At 30.9% G+C, this 18357-nt stretch overlaps 1 protein-coding gene across 1 annotated transcript; it reads left to right on the top strand.

Annotated features, from left to right (window-relative positions):
- The first annotated feature begins 13858 nt into the window (after positions 1 to 13858).
- LOC115969038 (glucan endo-1,3-beta-glucosidase 6-like) lies at positions 13859 to 17115 on the top strand. The gene is made up of 2 exons (XM_031088598.1): positions 13859 to 14217; positions 15929 to 17115. The coding sequence occupies exons 1-2, from the start codon at positions 13877 to 13879 to the stop codon at positions 17058 to 17060; spliced, it is 1473 nt and encodes a 490-aa protein (XP_030944458.1). The 5' UTR covers positions 13859 to 13876; the 3' UTR covers positions 17061 to 17115.
- Positions 17116 to 18357: the final 1242 nt, after the last annotated feature.

The raw sequence follows: 18357 nt of genomic DNA, 5'->3' as shown, positions 1-18357 counted from the left end.
AAAAATGTATATATAAAATGAAACAAACAACCAGAAACACAAAAAAAACAAAATCATCCATTGATTGATCCTCATATCCTTATCTTTATAGCATCAGCAGCCTTTGCATTGGTCAACACTCAAAAAGCTTCTTAGCCACATCAAGATGATCAAACACTTGCAGGGCAGGCTCCACAATTACACAATCGTCATCATCAAGAGGAGTTTCATTGAGATCAAACGCTGGGGCAGACTTCACAATTACACAATCCTCATCAAGAGTGGTACTGTCCACATTGAGATCAAGAGGGACATTGAGATCAGGGATACCAAGTAGTGGAGCCATGCAAGAACTCATCGATTCTTCTTCTTGTTTTCTTAATTCTTTCAACTTCTCATTATTTTGAGTCTTCACATTGGCTATCTCCTTCTTAAACGACTCTATACGTTTAGTGAACTGGTTGATAATGTCAAACAAAAAGTAATCTCTTTTCCTTTTCAAATTCTTTGGCTTCTTGTGGGGCAAGCAATAAGAAACTGGGGTTTCACTTTCACTTTCACTTTCAGTTCTTGAAGTCTTGTCAATGCATGCTGGCACTGAAGGTAAAGTGGACCTTGGTTTGGTGCAACCCCAGGTGACTTTGAATGTGTAGCGGCTAAACTTCTTAGATTGCAAGATTACCGAAGGAAGTTGAAGCAAGATTTCACAGACCTCAAGTTCTTTGTTGGTAAACAAAGAGGAAGTAGTAGGATTGCCATTGTTGCTGCTGCCTTTGTCTTCCGTTGTTTTCTCTGCTCTATGTAACAATGTAAAGAGGAAACCAAAGAAAATGGCCAAATTTTTTTTTTTTGGTGGGTTTAATTCAGAAATATATTTTATATAGACCCAATTCATTGATATTATCCTTCAACAATTAGGAGAAGTAGGGAAATTTATATTTTGAATCTTATTGCTAGTCGGTTTATTATTACTATTCCGCATTCTATTTGGAAAAACACTAGAAAATTAAGACCCTATTATTCTTCTCTTTTTGAAATTTGAATGCTTTCTTTTTCAAATCATCATACGTACAGTGCCGGAATGCGATAATTTTAAGTAGAATTTATTTAATTAAAATTAATTTATTCCATAAAAAGTATTTATTCAACCTTATTTTATTTTGTAACTTGGAAAAGAAAATATTCTTCTTCTGTTTAAATGCAAACTCACTAATTAGAATTTTGTATTTAGGTTTTATTAAACATCTCTTTTACTATTAATAATAGATAATCCACTCAATGAGCTTTAACTTTTTTTATTGAACAATTTAACGATTTCAATTGGGTTGAATTTATATTAGTCTAATATTTTGGTGGTCCTTCTAGGGTGGGAGAGAGAAACTCACTTATATATTTTCATTTAAAAATTAATTATTATTACTTTCAAGACTTGTTATAAAATTTTGGTTTTTTTTTTTTTTTTTTCAATGGGAGACATTGGGACCCTTTTGAAAATGTTTGGGGGATAAAATAATTATATTACATTTTTTTATGCATTGTGTTGGTTTGCGACTGATGTCTATATATTACTAAAAGCTGTAACATAATATTTAATATTGCTATGCTCATGTTAAGCCACGTCAGCAACCATGTCATTATCACTCTTTTTTCCAATTTTTTATACAATTTTTAAACATTTAAAGTGAATTAGAAACTCTATTATATTACAATCAAAATATCATATTTAATTTATCTTATTATTAACTAGAGTTATTTATTATTAAAATTTCAATTCCATTTTAACTTTTCATATCCCCACTACCCTCTACCTTAACCTTCTTCAACCTTTCTCATTCCATTTTAACTTTTCATATCCCCACTATTCTAATTACTATTATTCTATCTTATCTTCCTTTATTTTAACTCTTCTTATTCTATCCTCATACTATAAAATTGTCATTCTCTCTTATTCAATGCATAATTTCTATTTTTCCCCACACAAAAGCCTCTCTCTCTCTCTTTCTCTCTCTCTCTCTCTCTCTCTCTCTCTCTCTCTCTCTCTCTATATATATATATATATATATTTTTTTTTTTTTCTTCAGTTTTTGGTATATATATATATTATTTTAGTGTAACAGGTTGAGCATCAAAACATACGAATGCAATATTGAAACCTCCACCAAATGCATCGCAGAAATCAGTCTTAGACTACTAGAAGTCAGTTAGTTTGCTAAAATTGGAATTGACTGGTAATCTAGCTTGATACGATTTAGTTTTGTGTTTTATGTTGTTATTATTTTTTTTAATTCTCATTGGTTTTTAAATGTTATATTATTACATTATAAAGATAGTATATAAAAATATAATATTATTTTATTACATAGCGTAACCAAAATAATATGGTGTTTATTGATATACATTTCATTTTTGCTATTTTTCTTCTCATCTTATTTTATTCAATATTTAACTTTAGCAACATCCTCTATATCATAATTATTTATATTCTGTCTCTTTTAAAAAAAAAAAATTAAACATATAATGTTTTTTTTAAATTCAATAAATAAAAATTGTTCTTATAAAGTCTTCCCATGAAATGTTACAATGCATCAATGGAAAAATGAAATACAAAACAAATATCAATTTAGAAACACTTAATTAAAAAAAAATAGAATAAAAAATTTTCTTATAAAGTAGTCCCATAAAATGTTACAATGCATCAATAGAAAAAGGGAAAATGTGAGCGTAGCAACATTAAATACTACGTTTCAGCTTAAATGTGAGCGTAACAACATTAAATGTTACGCTTTAGCTTTTAATAATATATAGATATAGATTAGAAAAAGGGAAAATGTAAAAATTTAACTATTGTAATATTGTTTGTGTCAATTGGCAAATATAAATTACTTTTCTAACTTATTAGCATAATTATTCTTTTCCTATTCTTGATTGCGAGTGAAATTGTTTTCGTTGGATTTTATTTAAATTTGTTTTATTATGATAGAATGGTCACATGGTATAACATTCATTTTAAAATGAGTAGTCTAAAATTACAAAATTATTCTATAATTTTTTTTGTCATAATTCTGATATAATTGATTGTGAGTGATTAACCATCATTTACATATGAACTCACTATTTTTTCTTCACCAATCACACTCTCTCCCACATTGCAGCTGTGAGAAGAAGTTGTGAAAATTTTTTGAGAGTCCTTGTAGGTCCAAAAGACCTCTCTTTTCTTTTGTTGTTTGGCTATTTGAACAACTAAGAGAGTTGTGTTCTTGATCTAGACCCTTTGTTTTACATCCCATGAAATAGCCAAGCATTATAAAAGAGCCATTCATGCCTAGTGCTCGATCAAATACTCATTGTATATATTAGCCCACTTATGTCAATCCCAGTTTGAATGTTTGTGAGATTGAAACCACATAGCCAAATCAAAGGAAATCACTATACAGCAAGATTACACATGTTCTAGGACTATTGAAGGCAAGTGGGTCATTTGTCGAGGTTGCATAGAGTCGGGATTATTATTTATTTAATTATTTTTAATTTAAGCGGGCCTAATAAACCCACCAAAAAAAATATAATAAAAAGAAAAATAGTTTCCACTGCCAGTGTGTTTTATTACCAGTTCTTTTAATTATGCAGATTATTATTTATTTAATTATTTTTAATTTAAGCGGGCCCAATAAACCCACTTAAAAAAAGAAAATAAAAATAAAAGTTAGCATTTTCATTGTGTTTTATAAGCAAGGTCTTTTATTTATGCAACAGATTTTTCTTTTTAATAAATTTTTTTTAAGTGGGCCACTAAAATTGGAATTTCTAAGCAGAGTGGGCCCATCTGATTATTTTTGTTTGACAATTTTTTGTTTTTTTCTAAATAAATAACATTACTTCTAATACAACTATTAAAAGTATTTTGTTCACCACAAAAGATTATAAACAAAAATTAGTAAAGTCTCATAGTTTAAGATCTAAACTGAGCACTATAAAAAATTATGCTCTGTATTAGAATAAATACCAAATTATCTAAATCATGATATATAATAAAATAATATTACATTTTTATATAATATATTTAATTTTTAACTATTGTAATATTGTTTGTTTATTAACAAATATAAATTACTTTTCTAACTTATTAGCATAATTATTCTTTTCATATTCTTGATTGCTTGTGAAATTGTTTTCGTTGGATTTTATTCAAATTTGTTTTATTCTCATAGAATGGTTACATGGTATAATATTTATTTTAAAATGAGTAGTTCTAGAATTACAAATTATTTCACAATTTTTTTGTCATAATTTTGATGTAGCAAATTGTAATTGGTTAATCATTATACATAAACTCACTATTTTTCTTCACCAATCGCACTTTCTCTTGTCACGATTGTGAAAAAAAAGTTGTGAATTTTTTTTTTCGTCCTAGACTTTTTCTGTAAAGAGCTCCACATTGAAGCAAGCTTGGCAATATGTATCTTGATGCTCTTAGCCGTTTCCATTGAACATACTTCCAGAACAAGTTTCTGCACAAGAGAGCACTTAGAGACCCACTAAAAAAAATTAATAATAAAAAGAAAAGAGTTTCCGCTGCCAGTGTGTTTTATTACCAGTTCTTTTAATTATGCAGATTATTATTTATTTAATTATTTTTCATCTAAGCGGGCTCAATAAACCCAATAAAAAAAGAAAATAAAAATAAAAATTAGCATTTTCGTTGTGTTTTATAAGCAAGGTCTTTTATTTATGCATCAGATTTTTCTTTTTAATAAAAATTTTTTAAGTGGGCTACTAAAATTGGAATCTAAGCAGAGCGGGCCCAATAGAAACAAAACAAACAACATTAAAAAAAAAAATCACTGAAAGTTAGAATTTTCGGTGTGTTTTATTACCAGTCCTTTTAATTATGAGGATTATTATTTATTTAATTATTTGCCCAATAAATCCACTAAAAAAATAAAAAAAATTTCCGCTGCCAGGATTTGAACCTGGATTCTTACTTATCAAGAATTGCCAATGTGCTACAGCGGATTTCTTGGCTTGTTTCCGTTTTCTATTTTATTTAATTCTCTTCAACAAGCTGAAAAGGACAATTGGAAAATTTTACCTTTAAACACTATTCTTTGAATGGATCACAAATAAAATCCTTTTATATATATAATTTTTTTTTTTTATAATAAGCATATATTTATAAAAAAATATAATCCAACATATGCATATTATATGAAAGTAGATGTACAACTTTTTTTTTTTATTTCCCAAAAATACAAAAAGTACAAAGCCATGGACAAGTAGGTCCAAACTCCAATATAATCGAAATGATTAGCACATTTATTTGTTTCTTGGTAAATGTGTTGAAAAATTGAAACCTGTTAGAGTTGGATATTCACTCACTCACACACACAAATATTTCAAGTAGTCTAGCAAATGTGTCTTTGTCTGCAAGATAAATTTTGATAACTTGGCATTTGACCCTTTTTTTTAAATTTTTTATTTTTTATTTAAAAAAAAAAAAAACTTGAGAGAAAAAGGGGATTGTAGGTGTGATCACTATCCTTGACCCTTTTATATACCTGGCTCAAGAATGACGTGAGACCAGTCATGCAATACTAGAGCTTGCTACTACTTGAATCCAAAATTCCTAGACTCGCAAGTGTGATAAGTCACAATAACTTCCTATTAATATGCCAACTTTGACTTGAAAATTGAAGTTTTAGAAATTTATTTTTATGCAATCATCTTATAAAATTATTCATGTGATTTAAGGAGATCATCTATGGCGATCACTATGTTCTTATGAAATTAAACTAAATATAATTAAAGATTCTTTAAAGTATATGATTGAATTTCATCACTATCTAATTATATATATTACATCACTATTAACCGCATAACTTGTGTTTTTGTACGAATATTAACCACATAACTTGTATATATAATATACATCGCTATTATCTGCATCACTATTAACCACATAACTGTTATCCACATAACTTGCATACCGTAGTTACATGATTGTATGTCTACTTCATCACAATGAATGGAATAACAACCTCTTGAAACTCTAGTTTCATCTCCTTTATTTAAGCATGACAATTTATGTTGATGTTTCAATTCTTGCTTGTTCAAAATCTCTTGTGACTCCATATTCTCATAACTACCTTTCTCAATCAACAAGTCACAAATTATTCCTTCAATGCAGAAATTAGTTGGAAAAATTTTACCTTTATGTTGTTTGTCTTCCTCCATTTCTTGCTTTGGAACTTGCGAGGCCTTTGTTCCTAATGATAAATCATTTTCTTCCTCAACAATAACATCTGCTTCTTTCATAGATTGATCATAAACAGGTTCAGTCACTTATTTCATGCTATCACTCATTTCTTTCCCTTCTTCACCAATCTGTTCTTCAATGTAATTATCAAAAATAGGCTAGCCCACGTCATGATCTTCTAAATCATGCATGTATTTGGATCGATTATGGATAGAAAGCCATAACTGCATCTCTTTCCAACTTCACTTGAACACTCAGAATTCCCACAGAATACAGTCCAGAAACCCTTTGCCATTCCAATTCTTTCAGAGCTGAAACTTCTAACAAGAAGCCTCATGATGTTGAGGGCAATCCAATTTACAGAGCCTAACAGGAAAGAACAATTAAACAAGTGAATAATTTAAACATGTTAACAACCATATCTTAATATATTACAAATAGGTTTTCATCATAAATTTCACTAACATTAATCCTACAAAACTATTTTTATTTCATGTGAAATAAAGCCTTTGTTTTTATCCCAATTTTTGGTCTAAAATTCCTAATTCCGTATTTTCTCTCCTGCGTCCTTTCTCTATAGCATTAGTAATGCTTCCTTCTGTTGGCAATTTCAGCTTTCTTTGGTACTGCTCACTTTAGATGTTCCCCTTCTAAAACATTATTTTTGGTTACCAAACCACATGATTCTATCCCTAGGAAGCCGATCTACATGACTATGTAAGAACCACCACTAGAATAGCCAACACATGCCCTCAAGTGCCATATCCCAAGACAATGTACAGCTATGGCTCCATATACATCCCATCAATATCAAAGCCAAAGCCTATTGTATCCTAGTCAAGACTCGGTACATTTTATTGTGTTATCCTAGTACTTCATGTTCATTTTACTAGCTAATCTAATCCTGCTTGTAGTGCAACTAGTATAAATCCTAATGGTCTGTTTGGTTGAGTGGAAAACTAAAATACTTTCTATCTTCCCATTTTTCTATATTCTCTATATTTTCTACCATCTCATTTTTCCATCCTCCCAACCAAACAAAGCCTAAGATTAGCCTACAAATAATCTACTATGTATGCTCTTCAATGGACTCATTGTTACACATAGAACCAAATGTAAAGATGTCGCCATTTGGGTTTTGACTTAAGTCTCTAAGGCCAAACACATAAATCTCCAACATTCTCTCACACACATATCCCCCTCTTTACCTTTTCTTAAGTCTATACTGCATTTCCCTCACTATTTGACTTGCAGTGTTTCATTTTTTGCAGTACAAAAATTACATTGCAGACACTAAAGAAGAAAAGGAGGGGGGGGGGGGGGGAGTAAATTTTCAGATAAAGACAAATTGAAACTTATTACCGATAAAGTATGTAATAAACAAATATACACCTAGAAACCAAAAGATGAAGCTAAATATATAACTAAAATAAGTTCGAATGTATAATTATGAACCACTCTATTCTAAATACATGTGCTTTTCATTACAATCCAAGCAGGACAAGAAAAAAGAAATTAAAAGACAAACAAATTGTAAAAATTATAGTATATTTGACTTGTGAGTACGGAACTCTTAAGAAGACAGTGATTAATACTTGTGTTACAAGAAAACCAGAAACTCACTTTACCTTTAGGCTTTAGCGAATCAAGGTTCTTGTCGTGCAAGAAACTTGAGTCCTGTTTTGCTCAAGCTGACACATATGGTTTGCAATGCACAAGTGTTATGGCTAGCTCCTGTCATCTTATATATAAATAAAAACCACTTTTAGTGATTAGAAAATGTAGCAGAGACGTGCTGAACCCAACAAAAATTTATACATTTATAGTGTGAAATTTTTTATGAACCACGAGGAAGACAATGAGCTTTTAGTGGCTGTTATATATTGTATCTTTAGTTAAGTATATAAAATGATCCTTATGGACCATATGGAGGGTCATGATCAGTGCCTGTTAGCTGTAAATCTGAAAACGTTGGTGAATGTGAATCCATGTGACTTCCATTCCGTGTTTTTCTTTTTCTTTTTTCTTAAGAACCTAAATCTACGAGATCAGCAATTTTTTTTTTTTGCCATGCTTTAGGAAAAATTAAAAATTATTAGACATGGTTGTATTGTGGCATTTTTTTTTTTTTTTGATCTAGTGGGATTCATTCCTCGGTGGAACTTTGAATTCCCAATAAATACTCAAGTCATTGGATTACACAAATCACAATTGTCTTTTCTAAAGCAAAAATTCTCAATTGTTTAGCAGTGTGGAAAACGAGGCAGAAAAGAAAAACAAGTGGATAACATTTTTCATGGTGACCATACAAAATTCAACTTCCCAAGATGAATGGAAAATTGAAGAAAAAATGAGGGCGGGTAAAGAATATATAGAAATAGAATAATTACAATTTTCTCCATTTATTGGGTCATCATAATGTCCCCGCAAAATTATAAAATCAACCATCATTCCCTTTATATTCCATACTGAATTGATTAAAAGAGAGATTTGCAAATGTCTCAATAATTAAGTGGGGAGTATAATTAATTTTTTTTTTTTTACTATTTATTTAATTATTTTTAATTTAAGCGGGCCCAATAAAATCACTAAAACCATTATTCCCTTTATATTCCATACTGAATTGATTAAAAAAGAGATTTGCAAATGACTCAATAATTAAGTGGTGAGTATAATTAATTTTTTTTTACTATTTATTTAATTATTTTTAATTTAAGCGGGCCCAATAAAATCACTAAAAAAAGAAAAAGAGTTTCAGCTGCCAGGATTGAACCTGGATTCTTAATCATCAAGAATTGCCAATGTGCTACAGGGGACTTCATGTCATATCCATCATCGTTTTTTGTTTTATCGAATGCTCTCCAACAAGCTGAAAGTATAATTGGAAAATTTTACCTTTAAACACTATGCTTTAAATGGATCACAAATAAAATCCTTTTATATACATATATATATATATATATATATATATATATATATATATAATATTTTAATAATAAGCATATATTATAAAATAATATAATCCAAAATATGCATATTATAAAAGTGTAGATGTACAACCATTTTTTGATTTCCCAAAAATACACAACGTATAAAAACCATGGACAAGTTAGTCCAAACTCCAATATAATTGAAATGATCCGCACATTTATTTGTTTCATGGTAAATGTGTTGAATAATTAAAACTTGTTAGAATTGGATATTCACTTACTCACATACACAAATATTTCTAGTAGTCTAGCAAATATGTCTTCGTTTGTGAGCTTAAATTTTGATAACTTGGCATTTGACCTTTTCTTTTTTAACTTAAGAGAAAAAGGGGCATGTAGGTGTGATCACTGCCCATGACCCTTTTATATACCCGATTCAAGAATGACGTGGGACCACTTGTGTAATACTAGAGCTTGCCACTACTTAAACCCAAAATTCCTAGACTCACAAGTGTGATGAGTCACAATAACTTCCTATTAATAAGCCAACTTTGACTTGAAAATCGAAGTTTTAGAAATTTATTTTTATGCAATCATCTTATCAAATTATTCATGTGATTTAAGGAGATCATCTATGACGATCACTATGTTCTTATAAAATTAAACTAAATATAATTAAAGATTGTTTAAAGCATGTGATTGAATTTCATCACTATCTAATTATATATATATATATATATATATATATTACATCACTATTATTCACATAACTTGTGTATTTTTATGAATATAACTTGTATATATATATATATATATAGATTACATTACTATTAACCTCTATAACTGTTAACCACATAACATGCATATTGTAGTTACATGATTGTATGTCTACTTCATCACAAAGAATGGATTAACAACCTCTTGAAATTCTAATTTCATCTCTTTTATTTAAGCAAGACAATTTATGTTGATGTTTCAATTCTTACTTGTTCAAAATCTCTTGTGACTCCATATTCTCATAACTACTTTTCTCAATCAACAAGTCACAAATTCTTCCTTTAATGTAGAAATTAATTGGACAAATTTTACCTTTATGTTTTTTATCTTCCTCCATTTCTTTCTTTGGAAAATGCAAGGCTTTTGTTCCTAATGATAAATCCTTTTCTTTCTCAACAATAACATCTACTTCTTCCATAGACTGATCATAAACAGGTTCAGCCACATTTTTCATGCTATCACTCATTTCTTTCCCTTCTTTACCAATTTGTTTTTCAATGTAATCATCAAAAATCAGTTTCCCCACATCATGATCTTCTAACTCTTCAACCAGCAAATCTTCTAACTCTTGAATTAGAAAGTCTTGATCTTATGTCTCTTTAAATCACCATGGTTTTTTTTTACCCTTTGACAAAATAGGATGGTTTTTGGCTGGTATCTTGGAAGCCTTACTTGATTCAGCAAAATTTGATCAATTTTCAACCTTCTTAGTGAAGTTGAATGTTGCACCACTTCGAGCATTGATTCTAAAAGTGAAAGGAGCTAATTGTGCCCCCTTGACTTTCTGATTCTCAATCGGCAATGCCCTACTGAAAGCTTCTAAAATAGTCTAGTCATTGTGGATGAAATGGACATCTTGGATTTGCACTTTGCTGTAAAGGGTGTGGCTGTAGTTGTAAGCCAAGAATTGCTCTCTAAGCTTCTGATTCATCTTCTCCCAAGTATGAATCTTGGTTTTTCGTTTCCTCAATCTTTCAATCTTCATCTTCTCCCACAAAGATCTTGCCTTACCTCTCAAATTGGCTGTTGCCAATTTAACTTTCTTGGATTCTTGAATATCATAACAAGCAAAGATCTCTTCAACTTCATTAAGCCAATCCACAAACTCCTCATGATCCAAGCTGCCATCAAATTCAGGGAATTCAATCTCAAACCTTGATTCCCAATTCTGGTTTAGCATCTTTGGTTGAACCATCACAAGATTGTGGTATGCCACTCCTAATTTTTCTTAGGAATATGAACAAAGAACTACTCATAATCCCCCCCCCCCCATTTGAAGTTTCACTTCCAACAACATAATGTTGATTGTGTTGTTATTTCTTATCTCTTCTCAATTGTTTAGTCAAGTCTTGTAATTGCCTCCTCAACAATGCTACCTTAGCTGCCAAATTAGGTTGACCCCCTTGATCCCCCATTTCGTTGGCTGCAACTTCTTCCCCATCTACTGCAGAAATAACAGGCTTCTTTCCCTTATCCTTTCTTTCCTTCTCACTCACTATGACTTATTGTTGTTACAAACTAATTGTTAATGCAACAAAAGGCCGTGGTTGACTAAAGGAAGTTGTTTAGGATCAGAATTAACAATCAAGGTTGAATCTTGCTGAGTTCTTGGAACTGGGATGAAGAAAAGAAAAGAAAAAAATGTAAAGGAACTTGAATCCTAAGGATCTCAAGCTCTAATACCAAACTGATGCAGGGAATATGATGGGTTGTTTGTGTATGATTTAGAAACAGTGAAAGGGGTGAGTTGCTTAGAACAAAATGATAGGTGGATAAGTACCTCTACAAGAACATACAGTCCCAAATAGCACACAAAGGCCAACAATTCATTCAATTCCCAAAATTGATTTACAAAGAGCTTACATTCTACTACTTATACTAGTTGTTTGGCATTGGTAGCCTCTAGATGGTTGGCAAGTGTCTAAATCCTATCAGCTAATGCTTAAGAAATCATCTAATTAACTAACTAATTAGTTATAAAAGGATTAGGATATAGTTACTTGAAATTGCCCTGCATCAACCCTTAAAAAAGATAAGGATGGGCCTAAGGCCCAATCAAAGAATAATGATAGGCCTAATTCCCCTAGACAAAAACAAAGATAGGCCTAAGGCCCTATGACAAAACAAGATGGACCTAACACCCTAAGACAAACAAGGATGGTGTAGACACCTGATTACAACTTACATTTAATCGATATTGAGGGCAAAATAGTAATTTTGCATCAAGTGCATAATCATAATTTCAACATTTAGATCTTCAATTTTGTTATACAAAACAAATCGTGACACTCTAACAATCACAACGGTATGTCATGGGCCTTAATCGGACCACTAGATCAAAAGTTATTTTATCTGTTCATTGATCATGGCACATCTATAGAATGGGCCCAGATCACGCTTGATTTTAAACACTTAATTTTGATTGGTTTCAACAAAAAATAATTTGAAATTAATTAAGTCTAAATTTTGATTGGGTTGCATTTTATTTTATTTTTACTTTCTAATAAAAAAAATTTCTTATGCATACATTATTCAATAGATAATAAATTTGAGATTTAAGTTAGATTGTGATAAATTCCTTTTTGACACCTTATTTGCTCTCTTGAAAAACAAGTTGGTATTATTTGTTAGTATAGTTTATATTATTTTAATGAGTTGTATGTAAAAATAGAAATCGGGATACTAGGTGAGTTGTAAAATAAGATGATAAAATAGATAAAGTAGGTTATTTTGAGGATGTATAATAGACACTTTTTTGTATCCCAGATGCTAATGCTCTAAGGTTTCTAGACAAAATAAATATAGGCTTAAGACCCAAACAAAGGACATGACGTAGTTAAACCTCAAGACAAACTAGGAAGGACCTAAGGCGCAAATGGAGAACAAGGTGGGCCTAAAGGCCCCTAGACAAACAAAGGCGAGCCTAAAGCAAAACAAGATGGGCCTAATCCCCTAAAAAAGACAAGAATGGGCCTAAGGCCCAATCTGAGAACAATAATAGGCCTAATTCCAATACCCTAGACAAAATCAAAGATAGGCTTAAGGCCCTATGACAAAACAAAATAGGTCTAACACCCCAAGACAAATAAGAATGAGCCTAAGGGCCAAACAAAGAACTAGATGAGCCTAAAACCCCCTAGATGAAGGAAAAAAAATAGACTTAATTCCCCTAGACAAGGTAAATATAGATTTAAGTCTCAAACAAAACTAAAAAAAATACAAGTTGGACACAAGCCCCTTGCCAAAACTAGAAATGAAAGACTTGAATCATCAGATAACTTGCTTTATAACTTTGACGACTTGCTGATTTTGTAGTTTATTGTATCATAATTTGTTTAATTGAAACTTAATTAATAAACTCATTGCATAAAAAATTTGGGGTCTAAATAAGATTTTTCAAATAAGGTTTTAGTGCGTCAAATTGGAAGTATAGCTAAGGATTTTGACGAATAAGTTTTGTGCTAGCTACGGCTTACTGGCAATATTCCTAAGCCATGATGAAGGATGAATCGGATTTGGAAAAGCTAAAATAAAGTAGGAGAAGAATAAGAAAGGGACTTTTCATGCAAAAACTAATTTATTTAGTTGAGAAAGATATCCAGATTGGGAAATGTGCATCCCTTGTCAATAGGTTTTCTGCTTTTGGGTCCAAAGAATACCAGCACATAACAAGTTAACTCAATTCCTAACTTTCTTGATAGATTTTCTCAAATAAGATGATTGGTCAGCCAAATGGGTTTTCCCTTGGAATCCAGTTCCTTATTGAATTTTTATGTAATTCCTTACCTTTCTTTTCATAAAAGGAAAAGAAGATTTCATAAAAGGAAAAGAAGATTCATGTATACCTTTGAACATTGGTTCAATTAAATATTACTTCATAAATACTTGTGTTGGAGCAAGAAACCTAAGAAAACAAAAAAGTTGGGAGAAAATCAACATGGGTTTCCGCTATTTCTTATGGTTCTTGTTGTTTTGCATGTTATTAGGAGGACAAATAAAGGGGGTCTTAGGCCTGGGTGTTAACTGGGGAACTCGTTTAACGCATCCAGTCCCACCAAAAATAGTAGTCAGGCTATTGAAAGACAATGGATTTAATAAAGTGAAGCTGTTTGAAGCAGATCCTGGGGCACTCCAAGCTCTTGGGAGATCTGGTATTGAGGTTATGCTTGGGATACCCAATGAGTTCTTAGCATCGCTTGCAAGCAGTGTCCGAGTTGCCGAGGACTGGGTAGCTAAAAATGTCTCCAACTACATATCCAAATATGGGACCAATATAAGGTAAACCCTTTATCTTGTTTTTTCTCAAGCCTGACGATTCCCAAAATTCAATATTTTCATTTCTAAGACAAGCATCTGCATGGCTAATGCATGAACTTATTCTGAATAGATGAACACTGATTACTAGTTTTCAAGAAGTCACCCTGTACGTTTTCGTTTGGGTAAAGGCACAGAGCTCTTCTTTGTTTCTTTCTTCTTCTTCTCTCTCTCTCTTTTTTTTTTTTTTTTTTTTGAAACAAACATATGGAGAAGGAAAGAGATTCTAATACAAAGGCACATCACAACTCTACTCAATAATTATGGTAACTTTTGTTTCCGTTTTTTGTTGCAAATAATTCAATTTTTAAGGTTTTTTTTTTTTTAAATTTGATTTTTTTAAAGAAATAAACTAGTTTTTAGTTATTTATTACATATTTAGAGTTTGTTTAGAAATAACTTATGACACTTTATAATAAATGTGTAATAGATTTATTATAAACTAGTTAATTATATATTTAGAGTCTGCTTGTGAATAACTTATTTATTATAAAGTGTCATTTATCCAAATATTTTAATTTTAAGCTGTAGTTGTTTTTTGTGTTTTTGTTTTAATTTATAATTTATTTTTATACTTTAAAATTAAATAACTTACAATTGATAATTTTTAGATTTTCAAAATATTAATAAATTTTTTTTTTTGAATGTGTCATCATGTATATTAGTACTTTTTATTTGGTCTAATTGCTATGCATGGCAATGCCTTGGGTTTAATATATTTTCCGACCCAATCCCGATGCTAATAGTATTGGCGTTGAAATTTTTAAATGGGTTTAGTGTGAGTTTGGATTTAAATTTTTAAGCGTGCTACGGTTTAAGTTTTGCACATTAGGTATTGAACCCATCCTGATTATGTATTTAAATAACTAAATTACCTGTATTATTATTTTTATTTACATAAACAATAAGGGTTTGTATATCAAAAGCAGTAAGTGTGTTTCCCTTTATTTTAAAAAATTACTTATTATTTAATTTAGCGTAAGAGTGCTTACTAATATGCTTAAATTTAAAAAAACAATATTATAGATATACAACTTTCGGTTAACTTGTCCTGATCTAACTTGTTTAACTCAACTTAATTAAATGAATGGGTGGTTTTGTATTTTTTAAATATAAAAAGAATGAATTTGTGATGGAATTTCTGAAATTAAATAGACTTTGATATGTGGAAATATTAAAAGAGTTTGGGTTTGAAAAGTACTGAACCATTACCCATTGTCATTCCTACATTTTATAGGCCTTTCTATATATGTCCTGTTGAAGAATTACAGGCCTTTCTATATATGTCCTGTTCATTTTCAATGTAAGGACTAGAAATTTGCTATACGTGTATTGTTGAATTTATTTCCTATCATGTTTAACATAAGATTGATGTGAAAATTGAGAAGCATGTTGAGAATATACACATGAAAATCATTGTTGAGAAATGTAATCCAACAATTGAGAATGACAACATATTGATCCAATACAATTTGAATTCAACTATATATACACACTTAGGTTCCTTATTACTTTCTCAAAAAAAAAAAGAAAAAAAGAAAAAAAAAAGGAGGGTTCCTTATTAATTACTTATTGGTCGTGTATTAATAAAAAAATTTTAGAAGGGAAATATTAATTGCAATTGATTGCATTAATTAAACTGTGTTTAACATATGTTATGCATGTATCCACACAGCTATGTAGCAGTGGGTAACGAACCTTTTCTTAAGACATACAAAGACAAATTTCTGCAAACCACATTTCCAGCTCTCAAAAATGTTCAAGCAGCCCTCATAAAAGCCGGCTTAGGCCGGCAAGTGAAGGTGACAGTCCCATTAAATGCAGATGTGTACCAGACCGACACTGATCTTCCTTCTGGAGGTGACTTCCGGTCGGATATTCGTACTCTCATGATTTCCATGGTCAAGTTCCTCAGTGACAGTGGTTCTGCCCTCGTCATCAACATCTACCCATTTCTCAGCCTCTACGCAGACCCCCATTTTCCAAAAGATTATGCCTTTTTCAATGGCAATTCTACCCCAATTGTTGATGGCTCTATCTCTTACACCAATGTGTTTGATGCGAACTATGACACCCTTATTTCAGCTCTTGAAAAGAATGGTTTTGCATCAATGCCTGTTATCATTGGTGAAGTTGGATGGCCAACCGATGGTGACATCAATGCTAACATAGAGTATGCAAAAAGATTCAATCAAGGCTTATTTGATCGAATAATTAAAGGTCAAGGCACACCCAAGAGGCGTACTCCACCAGATATCTATTTGTTTGGCCTTATTGATGAAGATGCTAAGAGCGTAGATCCAGGTAATTTTGAAAGGCATTGGGGTATATTCTATTATGATGGGACTGTTAAATATGCTTTGGATTTGGGCAATGGACGTGGTCTAGTTGCGGCTAAAGGAGTAAAGTATTTGGCTAGGGAATGGTGTGTAATGTCACCTCAGGCAAATCTTTTGGACCCCAATTTGACAAACAGTGTAAACTACGCATGCACTTATGCTGATTGCACCTCTCTTGGATATGGAACAAGTTGCGGTACATTGGATGCTAGAGGCAATGCTTCTTATGCTTTTAACATGTACTACCAGACCTTGGATCAGCGAAAAGATGCATGTAAATTTAATAATCTATCAACCATTACAAAATTGGATCCATCTAAGGGTACATGTCGATTTGAGATAATGATCGACCTTGGGACGCACCAGCTTCCGCCATCTCGTTCTTCTTCATTGGCTGTTGGAAGCAACCAAAACTCACTACTCTTGGCGCTTCTTATTGGGCTCATCACATTGATTACATATGTATAACTTGGATTGATTTTCACAACTGGATGAATTTTCATGCACATATCACATCCGATTTCTAAACTATATCAATTTATTCATTTTTATTTTTATTTTTTATCTTTGTCTTTTTTTAATTTTTACTCGAGAGGGTATTTGTATCTAGAAGAAATCGACTTAAATTCATTCCTTATTCACTATATGAATATTCTTTGTTCCTTGTCCAAATATTACAAGACAATTCCTAGAGTTACTTTCATCATGCATGTCTCAAAACTTGTAAAAATATTAATTAACTAATCTTAAAAATAGCTTAGCATGGACTTCATTTCACGTTGTGATTTGTGACGCCATTTCCTGCGTAAGTTGGAGCCGATTGTATTGTGCTCTCAACTCTCTCATGCACCACAAAAGTTACCAAGCTTTCTAATCATTATGTGGAAGTCGTAACTCATTACGTCTTGACAAACATATCAACCAAAGCTTTAGCCACAAAATTAATGCTGAGTAACAAACGTGATTTGAATATATCTAGTTTTAATTTCATTGTAACTATATAATTAGTTTTTTTTATTTTTTTTTTAACTTTATAATTCAATAATTACAAGGAGAAGTTTATCTATTTTACATTACCACTTTATCAATACACCCTACATCCAATACTTCTACTACCTTATCACTCTATTTATATATTATGGGAAATGCTGTAAACTTTTATTAAAATGAAGAAAAACAGTTTACATTTTGGATAAGAGCTCAGCTAAGGAAACAAGGACCCTCTTCTAACCAAACTGAAAAATCATCTATGCCTAGAGCATATTTTGCTAATAGGTGAGCTGGCTTGTTGCCTTGCCGCTGGAGATGGGAAAATTCAACCTGTCTAAACTCCTGTGAATCTGATAAAGAGCTATAAATGATGGCAGCCACATTATCTAATTAAATATTTTTATTCAATTTTACATTATCATTTTAATAATACATCCTACATCTTATACTCCTTTCTTTTTGAGAGATTAAAATAACTTGAATTGAATAAAATAATAATATTTAAGATATAAATGTTGCTACAATAACATCTAAAAATAAATATTGCTACAATAACATCTTAAAAAAAGATGTTACCATTAAAACAAGAAAACAATTTCAGCAATATTAGAGCTAGAGCATCAGATATCGTTTAAAAAAAAATTGCGTTATCATAAAATGAAAATTAGCTAAAAACAAGATTTAGAGTATTGGATGAGAATGCTCTAAAAGCTAAAGGTATAAAGTGAAATAAAAAGTAAGTTGAACAATTGAATAATTATAAACCACAATTTTC

Source organism: Quercus lobata, chromosome 11 (genome assembly GCF_001633185.2).
Source record: "Quercus lobata isolate SW786 chromosome 11, ValleyOak3.0 Primary Assembly, whole genome shotgun sequence".
NCBI lineage: Eukaryota > Viridiplantae > Streptophyta > Magnoliopsida > Fagales > Fagaceae > Quercus > Quercus lobata.
This window is presented reverse-complemented; position numbering and strand designations above follow the sequence as displayed.

What these genes read in the sequence shown, in the direction of transcription:
- LOC115969038 (XM_031088598.1), top strand. Translation starts at nt 13,877, where the DNA reads ATGGGTTTCCGCTATTTCTTATGGTTCTTGTTGTTTTGCATGTTATTA. An exon ending in AAATATGGGACCAATATAAG is followed by an intron (nt 14,218 to 15,928) that starts GTAAACCCTTTA and finishes GTATCCACACAG; the next exon opens with CTATGTAGCAGTGGGTAACG.